Source organism: Drosophila novamexicana, unplaced genomic scaffold, assembly GCF_003285875.2.
Source record: "Drosophila novamexicana strain 15010-1031.04,08,12 unplaced genomic scaffold, DnovRS2.1 tig00000564-arrow-pilon, whole genome shotgun sequence".
Lineage (NCBI taxonomy): Eukaryota > Metazoa > Arthropoda > Insecta > Diptera > Drosophilidae > Drosophila > Drosophila novamexicana.
The window spans coordinates 3,314,887-3,333,023 of NW_020824810.1; the positions used below are offsets into that span (position 1 = coordinate 3,314,887).

Here is an 18,137-nt window from a genome sequence, read left to right on the forward strand (position 1 = left end):
TGAATTTAACAGCTAACTATGCAATTGGATAACAGATGCATAACAACACTACAACAGATCATCGCTGTTAACGAACGATTGTACTATGCTATATTGTTTTACGTTGCTATGTGAATTCCATCGTTTTCGATAGGCAAAAACCAATTTTAAAAACAACACAGCTGACTTAACGTGTATCGAGTATTGAGCAACGGCATCGAGTACAAGTGCAACTGCTGTCGGGGTCGGTTCGTTTGCGTCGCTGCGTTATATTTTGTTGGTGTTTTTGTCGTTAAAAGTGTTTTTTTGATTCGACTTCTTTGCATAAGAATAAGTGTGCCAAGCGTATCAATAGAGATTGGGCCAATTTAGACGCCCAGAATCACAGTTGCAGTGTTCTTTAAATCGCAAACGCAATAGCCATTGAACAACAATGAATATGATTCAATGACGTCGCGAAACCAAATCGTGAATCGACAAAGCGAAAGAGCAAGAAGAGAAGGGAAAAGTCAGAGTGAACAGCCGCCTGTATATGTTTATGCGGGCTGCTGCTGCTGACACAACATCTCAAATCAAAAGTTAACATATAAAAATAACCCAATAGTATCACATTTAAACAAATCCAACATATTAAATTGATTGAAACATGTACTAAAAACGAATATAAAAAAAATTCTCCAGATGGGTTCACGTATCAAGTGAGTATTTTGTTCGCTGTCGGAGATTTCCATCTGGGAAAAAATGAAAAAAATAAATAAATATGCAGTGGGCGTAACGCTTGGCTGATCAGAGCGCAACAACTACAGTGAAATTTTTCATCGGCTTCATCTCTTTCATATATACTAATAATACATATATTAAATGTTGTCATTTTGGCAGAAGCGACGTAAAGAAACTCTTTGAGTTTTGGTGCGAAGTGAAGCCCACACGCGGCATCGATCGTGGCACCGTTAGCCGCAATGGTGGAGCAGCAGCTAAACCCGATGGTATTATTATCGAGAGCTTCCCGGAGGGCTTTCGCGATAAGGAGATGCTCAGCACTGGCATCCCATCGTTTGCGTTTCCCTGCGAACTCGAAAGGTGCGTCTGACTGCAATTTGTTACACATTCTTATTACGCATGCCATGTTTCCGGTTATTTGACATTAGTCATATTCGTACATATAAACAACAGGCAATAGACACAACAACAAAAACAACAACATATAGAACCAACGACCGTTTGATGTTTGGCCTGATATTTGCTTTCTGACTGGGTGAATGGTCGCTGACGGCGCTGATGACCAGTGTTGTCAATTTCTGAGCAGCAAAAAAAAAAAAAGCTAGAAGAATCTTATAAAATACAGTGAAAGCTCTAATCACGGCCAGCTTGGTTAGGCGGACATCTTCACTTGTTGTAGTTAAAATATACCTAAAGTGAAATTGGAAAATGTTATTAACAGCAAACGGAATTTTAGCCGTAATCTCCCTTTAAAAAACCACGATTTGGCAACACTGCCGGATGACTCATGAGCAGCGGCAGCGTCCACTTCATGTTTGTCCATGAATTGTATAACCTGTTGTATAGTTTTGTGTTTGTTTACATATGCGCGCCAGTTTGTAGGGGCAATGGTGAATTATTTCATTCGGATTACGTTGAACGCAATTTATTTTCGCACTTTACGCTTGTTGTTTTTTATAGCAAGTATTTCCTCACTCGGTATCGGTTACATACATACATACGTCAATTGTCTTCAGTTAGTCACGCCGTAAACATTTCTGGTTTTATCTGTGCAGCTGCCTCAAGACTGGGCAACAAGTTGTCTTTAGTGCACCCGCACCCCTCTACCCGTTCCCTAGTTGCAATTGTTATCGTATGGCAAAATACACTGATAAACACAATTTGGGAAATTGAACAAATGCTGGGCTAATGTAATCTGATGTCGAAATTCGTTCAAAGTGAAACTAATAATGATTATAAATATTGGCCCAAAGCAAAGATCACCCAATAAAAGAAAAAAAATCGGCACATGCATACGCCAAGCACCGTTACGACACACACAGCGAAATAACAGCAAAGGCAGCCTCCAGCGCGCTCTCTTCATTCATTGGCTTTGATTATTTCACGCGCGCTCTCCTCTCCCCCTTTTCTGCTGGCTATCATTATTGTAATTAACAGTTATCGGTAAAGTCAATGCACCGACATGTACAGCTGTTGTGAGAGCGAGAGCGCACATCAACTTCCTTGCTTATTTTTGCTGCTGCGATTTTGTCGCTTGCGCCTGTTTAGCATATTTTATTAAATAATGCGCGCATCTAACGACTTTACGTAATCCGACGCCCACAATAAAGCAACAACACGAAATGGCCCGCGAAATGCGAAAGAGCTGCAAAAGAAAAAAAAAAGCGGAGGCCAAGCGACGTCGCATTGAAAACGGAGCTCAGTGCGAATAACTGTTGTTGTTGTACATTTTGCTTTTATTCACACATAATCATCAACGCGCACAAATTGTCACACAAAGACACAAAGAAAATGGCAACAAAAGGAAACACCGCTTATCAAATGCTCATACATACATTTATTCTAAATGTTTAGATGCTGAAAACTCAATGCAGCAGCACATATAATTTTTTTAATTTGTTTCTTTTTTTTTTGTTGTGATTTTTGGATTGTTTGGTCCGTCTGCCAAATGCTTATAATTTGGGTTAAGAGGCAAACGCATAAGAAGAAGCAAAACTTGATCATCAACTTTCCGCGCCAACGGACAAGCGTTAGTCATTCATAAAGCCCCGCTGCGAGTGCGTTCACAATTTGTTGTCTCGCTCTTGCAATGTACAGAAACATACATACATACATAAAAATATGTATGTACACATGCGGCGAAGCGTTTCTTGAGAAACACAACTGTTGCTTGCTGCTGTCAAGGTCATTGGGTTTATGGCGTCGCCGAGCGGAAGTGCTATAATAATAATGCTATAATTATATCTAATATACACAACTGCCCAATCCTAAACGCAAACGGACCAACTCAAATATTTAAGTTGTCTAAAGTTCTGCCCGTCTGCTGTCTGCAAGGGGTATTTAATTTTCGGCAAGCCGAAGATAAGTTTGTTTTACTATGGGTTTCCTTTGGCAGGTTATTATATTTATACTATACATATGCATATTTCTACTCTATACAGGGGCTCCGTGCAATCGTATTCATTTGTGCACACCACCGGCGATTCCAAGTGGCGTTTCGGCTTCTGTCGACATGATCCCAAGACGGAAACGGCCATGGTTCTGATCACCTATCTGCCGTGGCATGATACCTTCCTCAAGCTGTTGATTGTGCTGGCGGAGTTGAGGCGCACCGATCGGAATGGGTTTCGCACTTTCCTATCGGAGGCCTACAACAGAGGCGTGCCCGATTCGGGCGGCAGTCTAACGGTATTCTATAACAGCGGCCAAAGCGTGAGTATTGAATGCTCAATAATTTGCGAATAAATTTAAGATTTACTTAATTAATCAATTTATGAATTTTCCCTTCAGCATTTTACTTTCGAGCGGCCGTTGCAATTTCAGCTGCCTAGCATACCAGAAAATGTGAGTTCCAACTGATTTTCATTGAATTAAATACTTAAATTCAAAATTAATCTCAATACCTTGCAGCACAATCTAAATCTGTATTATAACTTTGTGGATCCCAAGGAGATGATCTGTGTATTTGCTGCCATGCTGGCCGAGCGCCGCATTATATTCACATCGAGTCACCTGGATCGTCTATCCTCATGCATACAGGCAGCCAATGCATTCCTGTATCCCATGGTCTGGCAGCATATATTTATACCGATCTTGCCCTGGGCGTTTAAGGATTACCTGGGCGCACCCATGCCATATCTAATTGGTGTGCCCAAGCCTGTGCTCGAAACTGTAAATAACACATCATATTTAATATTTTACCATATAAATGATCTGTCTGTTGGGTTTCAGGTTTCCGCCGATGAGCTCGGCGAAGTTGTGATCTTAAACTGTGATACGAAAGTGTTCGAGAGTCCGTTTGATGATGTGCGCGCCCTGCCGCCAGAGATTGTGTCACAGATGAAGAAATACCTGAGTCACACACAAGATCACATTGGAGATCGTGTTTCTAAAATATTTCTGGGCGCATTGGTGCAACTGATTGGCGGCTATCGGGACGCTGTTGAGTTTCACGATACCTGCAAAACGTTCAATCACGACAAATTCATTGAATCTCGGCCCGCACACTTGCGTCCATTTCTAACCAAAATGATGGAGCTACAAATCTTTGCCCAGTTCGTTGACGACAGACTCAAAATGCTGAACAGCGGTCTGGGTTTCTCGGATGAATTCGAACTGGAAACTGTGCGCTATGCGGAGAAGATGAAGAAGCGCGGACGCAACTATGTCTTCCTCAAGCATGTCAAGGACAAGGTGAGCGGCGCAGAGGATGCACATTTTTCCCACCTTTTTCCTTAGCTCCATAGATGTTAGCTCAATTGCCTTAACCATCCCCTAATCATAGTGCAATTTTTCACATCCAACCATTCCCATCTTTTCTTGGGTTCTATGTGTAATTGTGTATTTATTTATTTTACTTTGGCTTGGAGTGCATACAAGGATTGAGCCCTCTACCGATTTCCGACTACATTTTGTGTGCTGTAATTTTTAAGATATTTTTTGATTTTTTTTTTTCGTTATGCTCAACAATATTTTCTTTAATTTAATTTAATCTATTTCGCAGTATAATTTGGGAAAGCGCAATGTTTCGCGAGTGTTTGCCACGACTTATTAGACTGATTGCCACCGCCCATCACCAAAAAAAAAAAAAACGAGTAGAATTTCCAAACACACACAAAAACACAAAACACCTTGTTCACAAAATACAAATGTTAGTTTACTTGATTTAATATCCTCTCTCTACTCTCTCTCTTTTTATCTTAACCAACAATTGCACTTAATCCTTGTTTTACGGCAAAACTAAACATTTTTTGATTTTGTAACGAAATAGTGTTATTTAACAAGTTTTTTTTTCTTATTTTCGATGTAGTTTTATGTTTTTGATAGAGATTTTTTGTTTGTTTAATCCCGGACACGATATATATATATGTCCAATGGTTAAAATGTTAAAGCTATGCTGTTAATATTTTAAATAACAGCGCGCTGTAATCTTAGAGCTGCATAGCAGAGGCAAAACATGTTGTCAACAGAGCGGGCAATCACTGACAGCTGCTTAGCAGAGAAAACAAATGTTAGTAACAGCGCGCCGGAGCTTTACTTTAAAGCGTTAAATGCCATAGACATCTATGTACATAAATAACAAACCAAAAAAAAATTATATCTTAGGGAACTCACAAATCAAACAAAAAAAATACCCTAAATGCACACTTTACTAATCCATTCAACATTTTTTTACAACAACGTTTAACCATTAATTGAAATCGTTATTAAAAAAAAACAAAAACAACATTTTCAAGCCTCATTGCATTAAAGCCCACATTTATCATCATTGCCATCTTAACAATTAGTATTTAATAGTAGTTTGATTGTAATTTTGTGCTGCTATCCATATTCACATTAAATATATATATTCATATATATCTCATTTAATATTTGTGCGTTGCGTCTCGCGATCGTGTCTCTCTTTCATGTATCCTGCTTGGAACTCACGTTTGTGCTTCTGTGCTTAATGCTCGTTCTCTGGGTACTTGATCCGATCCTATATACATTTATATACCGTATTATCACCAAATGCGCCTCACTCTTGCAGACTAATCCAGCTGTTAAGTCTGCTGTTAAATCGGTGAGTGGTAGCTTTAACTGACTCTCTTAATCAGATTGAAGACTGGAGCTGAGGATTGAGGATTGATATTAATTGCGAATTCCGCCTTCCGCAGGTCAAGGAGAGCTCGCGTGGCGTTAAGACCGCCTACAAGAAGTGGCGCGACAACGGCAGCCATAACCACAATCCCAACAATCACTTCCATTTCGGGCTGAGCTCGCCGCAACACTCGGATCGTCCGGACGGCAGCAGCACGCTATACGGCCGTAAGGTGACACATCGTTCGGCGCCCAGTTCGCCGGTTTGCAGCAAGCGCGAGTTGAACTTAAATGGCCAGCAGCAGCCGATGGAGCAGCACATGCTGCAGCTGCCTGGGCAACAGCAGCAGCATCGACGAGCGCCTGTGCCGCTGGCCATGTCCAGCTCGAGCAGCCAGATACCGGCAAATGGTTATGCGTTGGGTGCGCCGCTTAATGCTAATTTTGATCATATTGTGGGTGCGTCTCCTGCTGTTAGCTCGGCAAGCTCGATCTGTTCATCGGAGATGAATCTGTCGCAGGAGCTGCAGAATCATCCGCTCTTTAAAATGCCCGCCGTCGATCGCAGCGTAAGTAGTCTAGTGCGTGAATATGAGAGGCGGCTGCAGCTGCTCTAGCGTCGTTTCGCTTGCCGCTTAATGTTGCAAACTCTCATTGTTGTCGCCGATGTTGTCGTTGTTTTTGTTGTTACGTCTGCAAGCAGATATTTATGTTACGTTCATTCTTTTCATTGCCTTTTTCATGTGTTTCTTGTGTTGTCTCTCGTCTCGTCTCGCCTCGTCCCGTCTGTCTGTCTGTTTGTTGTCGCCTTGTGTTTGTTTCATCTTCTCGCAACTTGCACCAACACCAACATATCACAAACATGCAACTGCCACCGCCATTGCCATTTGACACGCAGCTGAAGCCAAACGCTGAGCATCACAGCACGCGCTCACGCAACGGTGCACCGCCGGCACGCCCACCGCCGCCCGTCACGCTGCCGCAACAACCCGCCTCCTACTACAATCATCCGTATGCGCCGAACAGCAGCAGCGCCATCGTCAGCAGCTCCATGCATCCGCTGGTTGACTCGAAGCCGCCGCGGCACACGTCAACGCCCACCAAGCCGCCACGTCCGCTTGCCAGCACAGACTCGAGCTTTGATAGTCCACCGGACGTGCAATCGCCGCCCATACCGCCTAGACGTCAGTGCAGCGCCAATGCTGTGGTGGCCGCCACTGCGGCTGCTGTCAGCGCTGGCATCAATCGTCTGGAGCGCAATTGCTGGCAGGATGAGTCAAACGATTCGAATATCTCGTCATCAGGATCAGGATCGGCGTCGTCATCGTCCAGCTCGTCCTGTTCGTCAGCCGCTTCATTTGTTACGGCCGCATCCAGATTCTCGCAGCTTAATATATCATCGCCGCTCAGCTCCGACTCGGCGCCAATACCAACGCCGCGGGCCAAGAGAGAGGTACAACAACAAGCTGCGCTGTCTAGTTAACTAAGAAATATCCTGGTTGCGGTTCCACATCTCACATACTAATACATCCAGCTGCCACACACACACACACATACCTCCTCCCAAACAGCCCTTTCTCTCAACTAACCATGGACCCAGTAGCCTTGCGACTAATCCGCTTGCATTTGCCTGCCATTGTAGTTGACTAATCCAAGTGTAGATTGTCTAGCCTATAGAGAGTTATTCGCTTAACTAATCTATCCTATTTATGTCTACTCCCCGCACAGTCACCGCGCAGCAGCAATAGCAGCAGCAACGCTCAACCGCGCCCGGAGGACAGCATGAACGATCTGATATCGCTGGACGATAGCAACAATACCAGCTTTGATCTGGAGGATTTCGATCCGTTAAATCAGAATGCACGCCCGCTGCCACCGCTGGGCAGAAACTTCAACAGCAACCACAAGTCCAAGTCGAGCACTCTGCCAGTCGGCGTCAACAGCAGCAGCGTGCTCAGCCAGGCCAACAATAGCGTCAACAATCCGCTCTATCCCTACTTTGCGCCCAAGCACATGGCCACCGTCGCGGCCGTTACGAGTCGCGTGGCGCCGCCGCAAATCCAACGAAGCAGCGGCGGCGGGGCACTCGCAGCCAAGCCGCCGGATGATGACTTTGAGCTGTTGCGCAAATACGGATTGGATCAGTTCTCGCTGAATGGGGCCACGGCGACAGCTGGTGGCGCCAATGCAAAGCCAGCACTGACCGCGGGCGCAGGCGCTGGCAAGGGCATGAACAACTGGACGACCTTTGACTAGAGTGAAGCGCCAACAGTTAGCTGGAAAATATACCAAAATAAGTGTGATTAGGTTTAGGATTCGTATTGTATATAGCTAGACGTACGCACGATATGTTACCAGACAAAACCTTAAATATTATTATTATGCTAGTTATAGTGCGAGAACAACAACAAAACAGCTTGTGTTAACTATTAGCGGCTTGGCTTGTCAAGAAAACAAAAAACAAAAAAAAAAAACAAATGTATAAGCAACAAATTTACGAGCAACTATTTCAAAAGGATAAAAACAAATACAAATACATTTGACTTCCAAATAAAAAAGACACAAAGCATTATCATAGTGAGAATTAAATCCAATTAGCTTAACAAATCAATTATAAATTCTATTTAAAAAATATACAAATATATCTAAACAGAAACAACTTTGATGCCGATCTATTCTATGGACCTCCACGAGTTCAACGCCCTTGAAATTTCCGGGATCGGGCTTTATTTGACCGAGATATGGGCATTTACAAATTAAAAAAAAAAAATTTAATTCATCTACCTGCTGGGCATTTCTGCTCGCCTGGTACTTTTGCCAAATTTGCGTCCAAGCCTGACGCCGCCCAGCTTAGCAGCAGCTGTTAACTAACATTTGCTTAACAGCGACGTGTTAACTTACAGCTGCGTAGCTGCTAATTAACAGAGGACTGTTAAGGAACTTGCAAGTCATTATTTTTGCACCTTGTGGGTATGCAACGAAATTTTTGTTAAATAAAAATTTCTCTGCATCTACCTGCTGGGCATTGCTGTTCGCCTGGTACTTCAGCTGAATTTTGATATGAAAAATGTGAACCCAACGGCCGGGGGCACAGTGCCAAGGCATTTTGCGTCCGTTAATTTTCAAACCGAAATTTAATTGTGGATAAAGCTTTCAAGCGAATTTAGCTGGGATTTGGAACTGTAGGTTCACCAGGACTATATCAATGGTATGGTATAACCAAGGATATGTGGGTCAACTAGGAACCATCGGTTTTGATTATCTTTTCGCAGGGGCGTGGCAGATATGGCTAAAAACACAAAAACAGCGATCCCGGGCAGGTTGAGCGCGTCGAGGTGCATACAATTGGCTGAGATTTTGGAATTTTAGAATTTTTATTTTGCAGATCTGTTCTCGGCCATGCAATTTTCTATGCGCTGCTGTAGAGCCTGAGCCCCCTTCAGGTTGATCTCCTCATAGTCGGGCAGCAGCTGCTGCATGCGTTGCAGCCAGTTGGCAATTTTGGGATAACGCTCCCGATCCACGGGCATCATCAGATCCAATGTGATCAGTGTGGTGTTTATGGAAATATCCGCCACGCTCAGCTCATTGCCCACAACAAAGCTGCCCTGCTCCAGGAAGTGCTCCAGCGTAGCGTAAGCATTCTGGCACAATTTCACAGAGCATGCATTGTACTCCAATTCGCCACCGTATAGATTGCGCGCCACAATGTCCTTGATCACCGGAAAGAGCACGCCATTCTCGTAGTACAGGCGATGCTCAATGTGAGCGCGACGCTTCAGATCCTTCGCGTAAAGCTGATCGGTCTTGCCATATTTGGCAACCATGAAGCAGACGATGGCATGACTAAAAAAATAAATATATATATATAAGAGGTGATATGGAAAGTGGTTTTAAAGGTACACAAACCTGTCCACATACACCTCACCATCGGTGTCCACGAAAACGGGTATCTGATGCTCCGGATTAAGCTGCAAAGGCAATTATTTGAGACGATATATTAGCTATATCCCGATGCCGTGTACGATGTAATCCCGCATGCTATATACTCTTATATACAAACTTTAATAAACTCGTCGCTCAAGTGTTCCTTTTTCGAAAAGTCAACGGCCCTGTGAGAAAGAAAATATGTCATGTGAAGGGTATGGAAATGTGATTGATCTTGCACTCACCTAAGCTCCACATCCAAGCCAATCAATTTGGCTGTCAGCATGCAGGTCCTTGCTGGAGGGCTGAAGAGTGCGTAATATAATATAGGCTTTTGAGACATAATGAAGAGAATTACGAAAAGCACAGTTTTTGTTAACTGATAAAGGCAGAGGAATTGAGCACACTGAAAAAATACAAAAAAAAAACAAGTTATTTAATTTGAGCTGGTCACACTGCAAAACGGACTGCCAACTGCTTGCAAATAAAAATCGAAATGAGTGGCAGCACTCACACAACTCAGCTGTGTTTAGCCGTTATTTTTTGTAACGGAAAATAATGGTTTTTTTGCATTTTGAACTTCACAATTGTAATACATTTAAATATGTATTGTTTATTTTCAAATTACTTTTCACTTAACTTAAGTTTTTAAACAACGAACAGTACATAAATTACTTTGCGGATGTCAAGTTGTTGGGCCCAAAATAATATACTTAGAATTAGAATGAAGTGGATTGCATAAGAATCTTTGGAGATTTGTCGCCAGTTGAATGTGCGCGTTTACGGCGAGTCTGAAAGTTCAATGACAGAAGATTCTTTCTTTTCCATGTCAGCTTCATCTTCATCTGCAAAATAGAAAACAATATTCGTATATAAAACAATTCAAAATCGAAATAATAACTCTCAAAATGTGCAAAATATCTCAAATGTTAATATTAAAAAGAGAAAGTAAAAGACTATGGAATAATAAACGGTTGTTGACAATAAATAAAACACACTTGGCTTGTTTGAAAATATTGTTTAGCTTTAATTTGCAGATTATATTTGACTTATACATGGTGTATTTATATTCCCCGCATGCAATAAATGGTTCAAAATGCGATTTATTGTTTCAAACAAAAATTCGTTTTAGCGCGCGTGTCTTTTCAGTTTTCATATATGGGCTATAAAGGTAAAAGTTTCGATCAAATTTCTTTTGGTCATTCGCAGAGACATAAATATCGTTTTGTACATGTGTCTCTGTGTGTGTGTGCGTGTGTGTGTTCGTTCAAATTGTGCGATTTTGAATGGATATAACATATATGATCCTATAAAATCAGCTTTGAACCGGCTTAAAATAGTAATCCAGAGTGCCTAAATAAATAATTACAAAGATGATGCGATTTAATATACGATAGATTTAGCTTTATTTATTATTGAGTGAAGTTTATATCTTATTTGTTTTCCAGTTTTTGCATCACTTTTTTGCATTCTTTTCCAAAAATCAAAAAGAGTTGATATAAATACATACATATAATATACGTAAAGTTATAAAATAAACTGAAATTGGGTTTTGTTGAATGTATCCCTTTGTTTTTCTTTTTTTATTAAGCAAACTCGAGCCGAATATGCCAAGAAAAATAGGAAAAACTTTAACTTAATTGCTAAAATATGCACGAAATATAACTTAAAATCGATGCGATTCTTGTTCCACTCCGTTTGCTTTTCTATATGAATTAGGAATAATTGTAAAGAGACTTAAACATTAACATTTGATTTATGTTTATTATTACGCTATTGTTTAATGTTTAGTTCTATTTGTTTCTGTGTATTTTCTTCTTGTTTTTTTGTTTTTTAACTAAAAATACATATTACGAAGTGTTGGTTGACGCCAAAAAATAAACAACCCAATAAATAAATTAATTATGTGTTGCAAAACGTAGTTTGTTGTGTTTACTATGTGTGTGTGTGTGTGGGTGGGTGGGGGTATGTTTGTGTGTATTAATCGAGGCAAGCACAACACACAGATAAATTAAGAAGAGGAGAATAACATATATAAACTCAAGCGATAACAAATATAATATTAAGTGTAGAGGCCTGAAATAAATTGAATACGAAGGGTAATCAAAAGAATATAAATAATAGAATTATAGAAAATTAGGAACAGCAACAAACAGGCAGCAACTATTTTAAAGGGCATTTTGAGCGATTCGCTTTTGAAACTTTATCAAACCGTATTTCGAGTTGCAAGTATTTGTATAAAACATTCTGATAATGATTGTATGTGATTAATAGTCATGATAATCAAGCAAATAAAATAGGCATAAGAGAAAAATAGTTGAGAAATGCCGCCACAAGAGAGATTGTAAGGGTCTCCAGCACAAGGGAGAAAGAGCAAACGGTAAAAATGCTTTTAAAATGAATGTGAACATGAAAATATCAGTTAAATAGCCTCTGATACTCGGCATATACATGTATACAGATGGGTGTGTGTGTGTGTGTGTGTGTGTGGGATTAAATGCCAGCAAAGGAAACGAGCGAAAGTGGGCAACAACAAAACGAAAGCAAAGCCAACGAAAACAAAACGAAAGCATAACATGTAAAAAGCACAATCTTGTGTGCGCATGTGTGTGTGTGAAACTGTTTACAATTGTTACATATATGTGTGAACGTGTGTGTGTGTGTGTCTGTCTATGGAGCTGTATTTGGATTCTGCGCTGAGGCAGACGCCGTGGCAGCAGCAGCGGCCGCCACTGCAGCCAGATCCAAGAGTTGAAAATGCTTTTGATCCGCTACTGCAGCGGCGAGGGACTCCAATAGACTGGCATGCATTGCAGCCGTTGGCTGATCCCCAACCAAAAGTTGTTGTTGTAGCGTTTCAGGCGACGGCATCGCTTGCTGTGTTTGCTGCTCGGGGGAATCTTTCGTAGAGTCGATGGTCGAAAAAAATGCAGAGAAGAGAAGAGAATAGAATATACATATATTTACAAATATATATATAAAGAGAGTGTGAGAGAGGAGAGAGAAAATAGAATCAGAGAGAGAGAGACAGAGAGAGAGTTGCACAAGTTACTACAAAACTTTAAATTGTATATACATATGTGTATATATGTATATATAAAACAGTTATTTTCTGTGTGGCCACAGTTTTCGATTTGGGCAAAAAAGTGAGAACAATAAAAAAAACTTAATTATATTTCAAACAGAGTACAATTGTATGTTTGCTGACAATAAATAAATATAATTAAATCGGAGATGCATAAAATTTAAACAAATCAATGTAAATACAGGTAAACAAGGGGACGCACAGTAAACTCTTGCACAATTAAAAAGAAAACAAATAATCGAAAACATTTGGAGTTAACATTGAATTCATGTATATATATATATATAAATGTGTTCGAAGTGTTCAATCGGGTGAGTTTGTATTGAGTGTGTGACGTCACGGTTGCGCCTTGTTAACTGCATTACTGTAAGATATGCACATAGATAAAACGAATTCTATGTTGAATAACGGGACTACGATATAACCTACCGTGACCGTAGACATAAGCGAATACCAACGTGCTCATAAATTGGCGCACGCTTAGTTTTTTTTAATATATCTATAAGAAAATTGCATTTATGTACAAATTGTGATTACAGCAAATATATAAAGTCCTGACTACAGAAACTGACGCCTATTATTGAGCATCGGCATCCGGCCGGATGGCGTAGCCTTGTCTAAAACGGACCATAGTCTGACAGATTCAGTCAACTGGCGCTTGGTATATCCATAGATTTACAGGATGGAGACAGATCAATGGCCGAGACCATTTCAATTCAATTCTCAAACTCCACACAATTCCCAATAGATTAGATTCGAATTTCAATCTAATTCCGATTTGCTTAAATAACTCTTAATAGTTATAATTTTCGAAAAGCTTGTGAAAAGTGCACAAAACAGACAGAAGGGAAGGGGGAAATTTTCATAGCAAGTTAAGAAGGCAACTTGAGTTGACAAGCTTTTGAGGGGCTGGTATGTGGTGTGCGTGTGTGTGTATGATGATGGTGTGTGTATGTGGTGTGTGTGTGTATGAATATTGCCTTATGTGTATATGTTACCCTAACGTTTTATAAATATTTGTTTGAAATCTGTTTTTGCTATACAAAGTGTGTTCAACAAATCGATTGTTGCCTGTTGCTTTGCTTCATCTTATTACAAAAATGGATCCAACGTACCAGTTTTTGCCGGTTGCTGCTGTTGCTGTGACGAGGCATAGGCACGTTGAGCGGCGCCCGTACCGTTCGATGTGGACGTGGCAGCCGCCTGTTTGGCTGGCGGTCGCCGCTTGGCCAGCGGCATATCATCATCCGAATCACTTAAGGTTAGATCCACCTACGGCACAAGATACAAACATAAGTAATATGATTAGGAAAGTTAGGAAAGTTGGTTGCACTTACGGTTTCACTGTTGGACGTGGACGTTGGCTGCTCCTCGGGCGCTGGAGACAGATCAGACTTCATCGGTTTTGTGTCATCAATCAGTTCTGCGCAAATTGAACAATATACAAATTAGTACTCCACGATTATAATCCACAAATCCACCGAATGGGGCAGACAATTATCATCATTTACTACGCACCGACATCATCCGATATGACCTCCACTTTAGAAACAGGCTTTGACGGCGTGTCCAGTATTTGTGTCTCACTGCGCAAGCCCGGAGTGCTCCAGGAGCCATCCTGATGCAGCTGAATCTCAGTGTCGTCGCTTTTCAGCAGCGACGAGCCTAATACCTCTTGAAAATAGCTGCAGGAATAGATACATAAATATATTGTATTGCCAAAATGTAGACTGAATAAACCGTACCCATCGATTACTAAATGATCATAGATGGCCGGCCTGTCGCAGACTGGACAATTCCAGGTGGGCTTGCGCTCGTTCATTTGCAGGTAGAGACTGGCATCAAAGCACTGCAAGTGGGAGCATGTTGATGCTCGGCACGGCAGCGACATTTTCATTTTGCCCAACGGGCAATTAAGCGACACCTTCAGCATGGTCGTGGCTATCTCGCAGTCAGCGTCCTCGGTAAGCTTCTCCTTAACTGAAATTCAAACATATCGTCAATGTTCTGATCGATTTGAAATTCTCTACTTGTAACCTACTCAAAGCACGCGTGTAATCCGCGGGTTTGACACCCTTAGTCTTCATGCGGTGCAACAGCTGTGCGGATGTTAGTTTCTTTACCAAATAGACGGCGAGGCAGTAGCTGCGCGTGTAGTCCGGACACCATTGAACCGTTATTGTGTTGGTCACAGTCGGCGACAGTTTGACATTTGAGGTCACATTCACCGGCCGTGGTGGACGTTTCGGTTCCACGTTTGGGCGATTTGTAGGAATGACATTCTGTAGAGCAGCAAAGGAGAATTAGTTAAAGGTACAAAAGGCAATTTTCATTAAATCAAACAGGAACACGTGCTGCTGAAATGAATATATAAACTTTTTATGCTGATCGAACGAAATTTGAGCCGTTCTTCAAACAAACTTGGACGCCAACTTTCCACGTTTTCCGAAAAGTGTGAATCACTTCTACAATCGAAAACAATTTCTTACGTTTCCTAAAACCCGCATTTTCAGCTTCCTAAATCTCACGATTTGGATTGTGCGCGTGGGTAATTAACATTTAAATATATGGATAAATAAATTGTAGTTAGTACTCACAGGCAGCTGACACAATTTGTTGTTCACTTTGACATTGACACTGGGTGGAAAGCAATCCTCCTGGTCGCACGATGTCTCCACGAGACAGAAGCGCAGCTGCACCTGTATGGCGTGCTCCACCTTTGAACTGTTGCGTATATCGCGATTTGTGGCGATCTCTGTAGCCTGCTGTGGCGTCAGCGTAAAATAGAAAGGCACCTCTTGCACTCGCTGTGTGTTGCGCGGCACCAGAGTCGATGGTTTGATGAGTGTGCCAAGGACATCGTAGAATGCAAGCTTTTTCAGACGCACATCGGGATGTATGGGCATTTGGCTGTTCATGGTGTGCGAGTGCAGGTAGGGTATCATATTGCCGGGCGCACCGCCAGCACCGACAGGTATCTGGGCGGGATTGCCGGCGCCCACTTGTGGCACCTGGGTCGGTGCACCGCCCACAAGACTCGCATTATTTGGCTGCACAGTGGGCAGCTGCATGTGCGAGTACATCCTGGTTGGGTCTATGTACTGCAGCGTGGCGCTTTGTTCTTGCACGGATTGAGCGTAAACTTCTTGTACCTTGGGTGCGAGCAGCTCCAGGTTAGTACGCAGGAACGATAGGATGCGACTTTGCAGATCGGTTTTTCGTCCAGCGAAGGAAATGTTCAGAAACGATAAGATTTTTTGCAGCTCTACGACGCGTAGCATCTGCACCATTTGCTCACATTCCTGCAAGCAGAAGGTGTGGGTGGAGGAGAAGGCTAGTAAAATAACAGTAACAGACTAAAAGGCACGACGACGCTGCACACACACACACACGCACACAGCTAATGGCATTTGGGTATGTATTGCATGTGTGCGTGAATGTGTGTGGCTCTACCGAAATGTACATAAGACATTTGTTCCATGTGCATATGCATATAGTCATAAAAAGTATATGCTTTTGGCCAGTCAATTACAACATTTAAGCGCTAGATAAACGCCGGCTCTGTATTGCTTATTCTTTGCAAAAAAAAAAGCTACACACAGACCGCACAGTGGATACAAAATCGCATGTCCCAAATTGTACATTACCTTGAACGACACGGGCGAAAATGGCGTTCGAAGGCATAGCCATGATTTTCATCACAATTACCGCTTTTATATTACTAATGTATTGGTTTGTAACTAATGTAAACATTTACTGATATTCAACACATTTATTATTTTAAGTCCCCCCGCATTTATCTTTTTAATCGCACAAATTTGTTTTGTCGGAGGAAATATGGCGGATGATAGTGTTGTAAAGTAATCGTTTGTCTAGCAGCAAGCGTTTGCGTATGTTGCACCAGGGGGCGCTGAAAATGAGGCTTGCCTGCGGTCACATTGTTTTTACTTATCAATTGTTTTTTTTTTCTTACTAAAATACACTGTTTTTTGAATGCTTAAGTGCATTAAATGAAACATTGAAAGATAAAGTTACCTTGAATTTAGCCGCATCAAATGTGTTTACTGCTGCTGGTGCTGATTGCTGCGGTGTGGTTGAAGCGGCATTTTCCGCCTGAGTTTGCGAGCGGGTCTTTCGCATCACAATTGTTTGTTTTAGTGTTAATGCAGCACAAAATATGCGTTATTATTGGCGTTTAAATGGAGCTCGCAAAGCACTTGAATAAAAACACTTTCTCAGCATGTTAAAACAAAATAAAATGACAAAAACTTTCCGTAGCGTTAGCGTCTGACTTTTATTAGAGATCAGTGTGACCGTTTTACGCAAGCGCGAAAATAACCAAAACAAATTAATTGAATTCGACGTTAAACGGGGAAGGTTGTGGCGTTCTGCTTACGTTTTTCTCGGCAGTACGGCGCTACCAAATCGAAAAATATCGGTAAGTATTTAAAATTAATATTAAAAAAAAAAAAAACAAAAATATTCATAACTTCAAGTATTTATACGCCACAGCTTGCCAAGTTTTTCAAGGAAAGTACTCGCATAGTAAACCGAATCAAGCCCGCTCAAAACGGTTTTGAAACGGTTTTTAGAAAATTGTCGAAAAGCAGTCCGAAACCGTTACTGGAAATTTTCTTTGGTTTTCTCTCTCATTTTATTTTCTCATGCATTTCAAATTGTATTTGAACTATTTAAATGTACATTATTGTGTTTCAAATTTATAAATATTTGTGTGTTTCAACGCGTTATATAAATATTTTCTTAAATTGTGCTTAAACTTGCCTTACGTGTTAGGTTTAAGAAATTTTCTTGTTGTTGTTGTTGTTGTTTGGTGACCACAAATCGAGTACAATAATTATTGTTAAAATGTTAAATATATATATATATACTTTGTAAAATTTGCATATTTCATTCGAGTTTAAGCTATTTTCGCTGATTGTTATAAGGTTACAATTTTTCTTTTGTGTTCTGCTATAAATTGTTTAAAAAATGTTAATTCCAACTGTGTGTATGTGTGTGTGTGAGAGAATTTCGGTGAGTTTTACGGTACTAATATTAATTATAAATTTTGAAAAGTGCAACAATTAAAATGTTTAATACAAATTGCATGCAAAATTGTGCTTGAAATTGTTTTTTGATGTGTGCCAACAAATGTTTTTTTTTTTTTTTTTTTTTTTGTAAATTGTTCAAATACAAATTATAAGTACAATACGTAAAATACATTTATTTAATATATTTAGCGATATCACCTCGTTTTGTTGTTATTGTGCTCTTAAAAATCATGTAACAGAAATGTTTTTATATGCCTTAATTAATACATACGTGTATATATATATATATATTATGT

At 40.8% G+C, this 18,137-nt stretch overlaps 3 protein-coding genes across 10 annotated transcripts; 1 reads left to right on the forward strand and 2 right to left on the reverse strand.

The window, feature by feature from the left end:
• The first annotated feature begins 221 nt into the window (after positions 1–221).
• Positions 222–8,397, forward strand: LOC115762467 (DENN domain-containing protein 1A). 4 transcript variants are annotated; one of them, XM_030704679.1, is made up of 10 exons: positions 222–677; positions 859–1,059; positions 3,141–3,411; positions 3,490–3,543; positions 3,610–3,870; positions 3,931–4,392; positions 5,729–5,761; positions 5,856–6,347; positions 6,677–7,231; positions 7,507–8,397. In XM_030704679.1, the coding sequence occupies exons 1-10, from the start codon at positions 661–663 to the stop codon at positions 8,032–8,034; spliced, it is 2,874 nt and encodes a 957-aa protein (XP_030560539.1). In that variant the 5' UTR covers positions 222–660; the 3' UTR covers positions 8,035–8,397. The 4 variants fall into 4 exon arrangements, with proteins under 4 accessions (XP_030560539.1, XP_030560536.1, XP_030560537.1 ...); XM_030704676.1 differs by lacking the exon at positions 6,677–7,231 and having other exon boundaries at positions 7,507–8,388; XM_030704677.1 differs by lacking the exons at positions 5,729–5,761; positions 6,677–7,231 and having other exon boundaries at positions 7,507–8,389.
• A 112-nt stretch (positions 8,398–8,509) lies between these two features.
• LOC115762469 (glutathione S-transferase 1) lies at positions 8,510–10,106 on the reverse strand. The gene is made up of 4 exons (XM_030704686.1): positions 9,951–10,106; positions 9,842–9,890; positions 9,688–9,749; positions 8,510–9,624 (listed from the first exon to the last, which is right to left on the reverse strand). The coding sequence occupies exons 1-4, from the start codon at positions 10,046–10,048 to the stop codon at positions 9,153–9,155; spliced, it is 681 nt and encodes a 226-aa protein (XP_030560546.1). The 5' UTR covers positions 10,049–10,106; the 3' UTR covers positions 8,510–9,152.
• Positions 10,107–10,356: 250 nt separating this feature from the next.
• Positions 10,357–17,183, reverse strand: LOC115762468 (E3 SUMO-protein ligase PIAS1). Of its 5 annotated transcripts, none has more exons than XM_030704682.1 (8): positions 16,826–17,181; positions 15,388–16,092; positions 14,832–15,072; positions 14,536–14,770; positions 14,309–14,475; positions 14,128–14,213; positions 13,906–14,062; positions 10,357–10,550 (listed from the first exon to the last, which is right to left on the reverse strand). In XM_030704682.1, exons 1-8 carry the CDS (start codon positions 16,928–16,930, stop codon positions 10,486–10,488), a joined length of 1,761 nt encoding a protein of 586 aa, XP_030560542.1. In that variant the 5' UTR covers positions 16,931–17,181; the 3' UTR covers positions 10,357–10,485. The 5 variants fall into 5 exon arrangements, with proteins under 5 accessions (XP_030560542.1, XP_030560545.1, XP_030560540.1 ...); XM_030704685.1 differs by lacking the exon at positions 10,357–10,550 and adding an exon at positions 10,748–11,781; XM_030704680.1 differs by lacking the exon at positions 10,357–10,550 and adding an exon at positions 11,795–12,605 and having other exon boundaries at positions 16,826–17,183.
• Between the last annotated feature and the right edge of the window lie 954 nt (positions 17,184–18,137).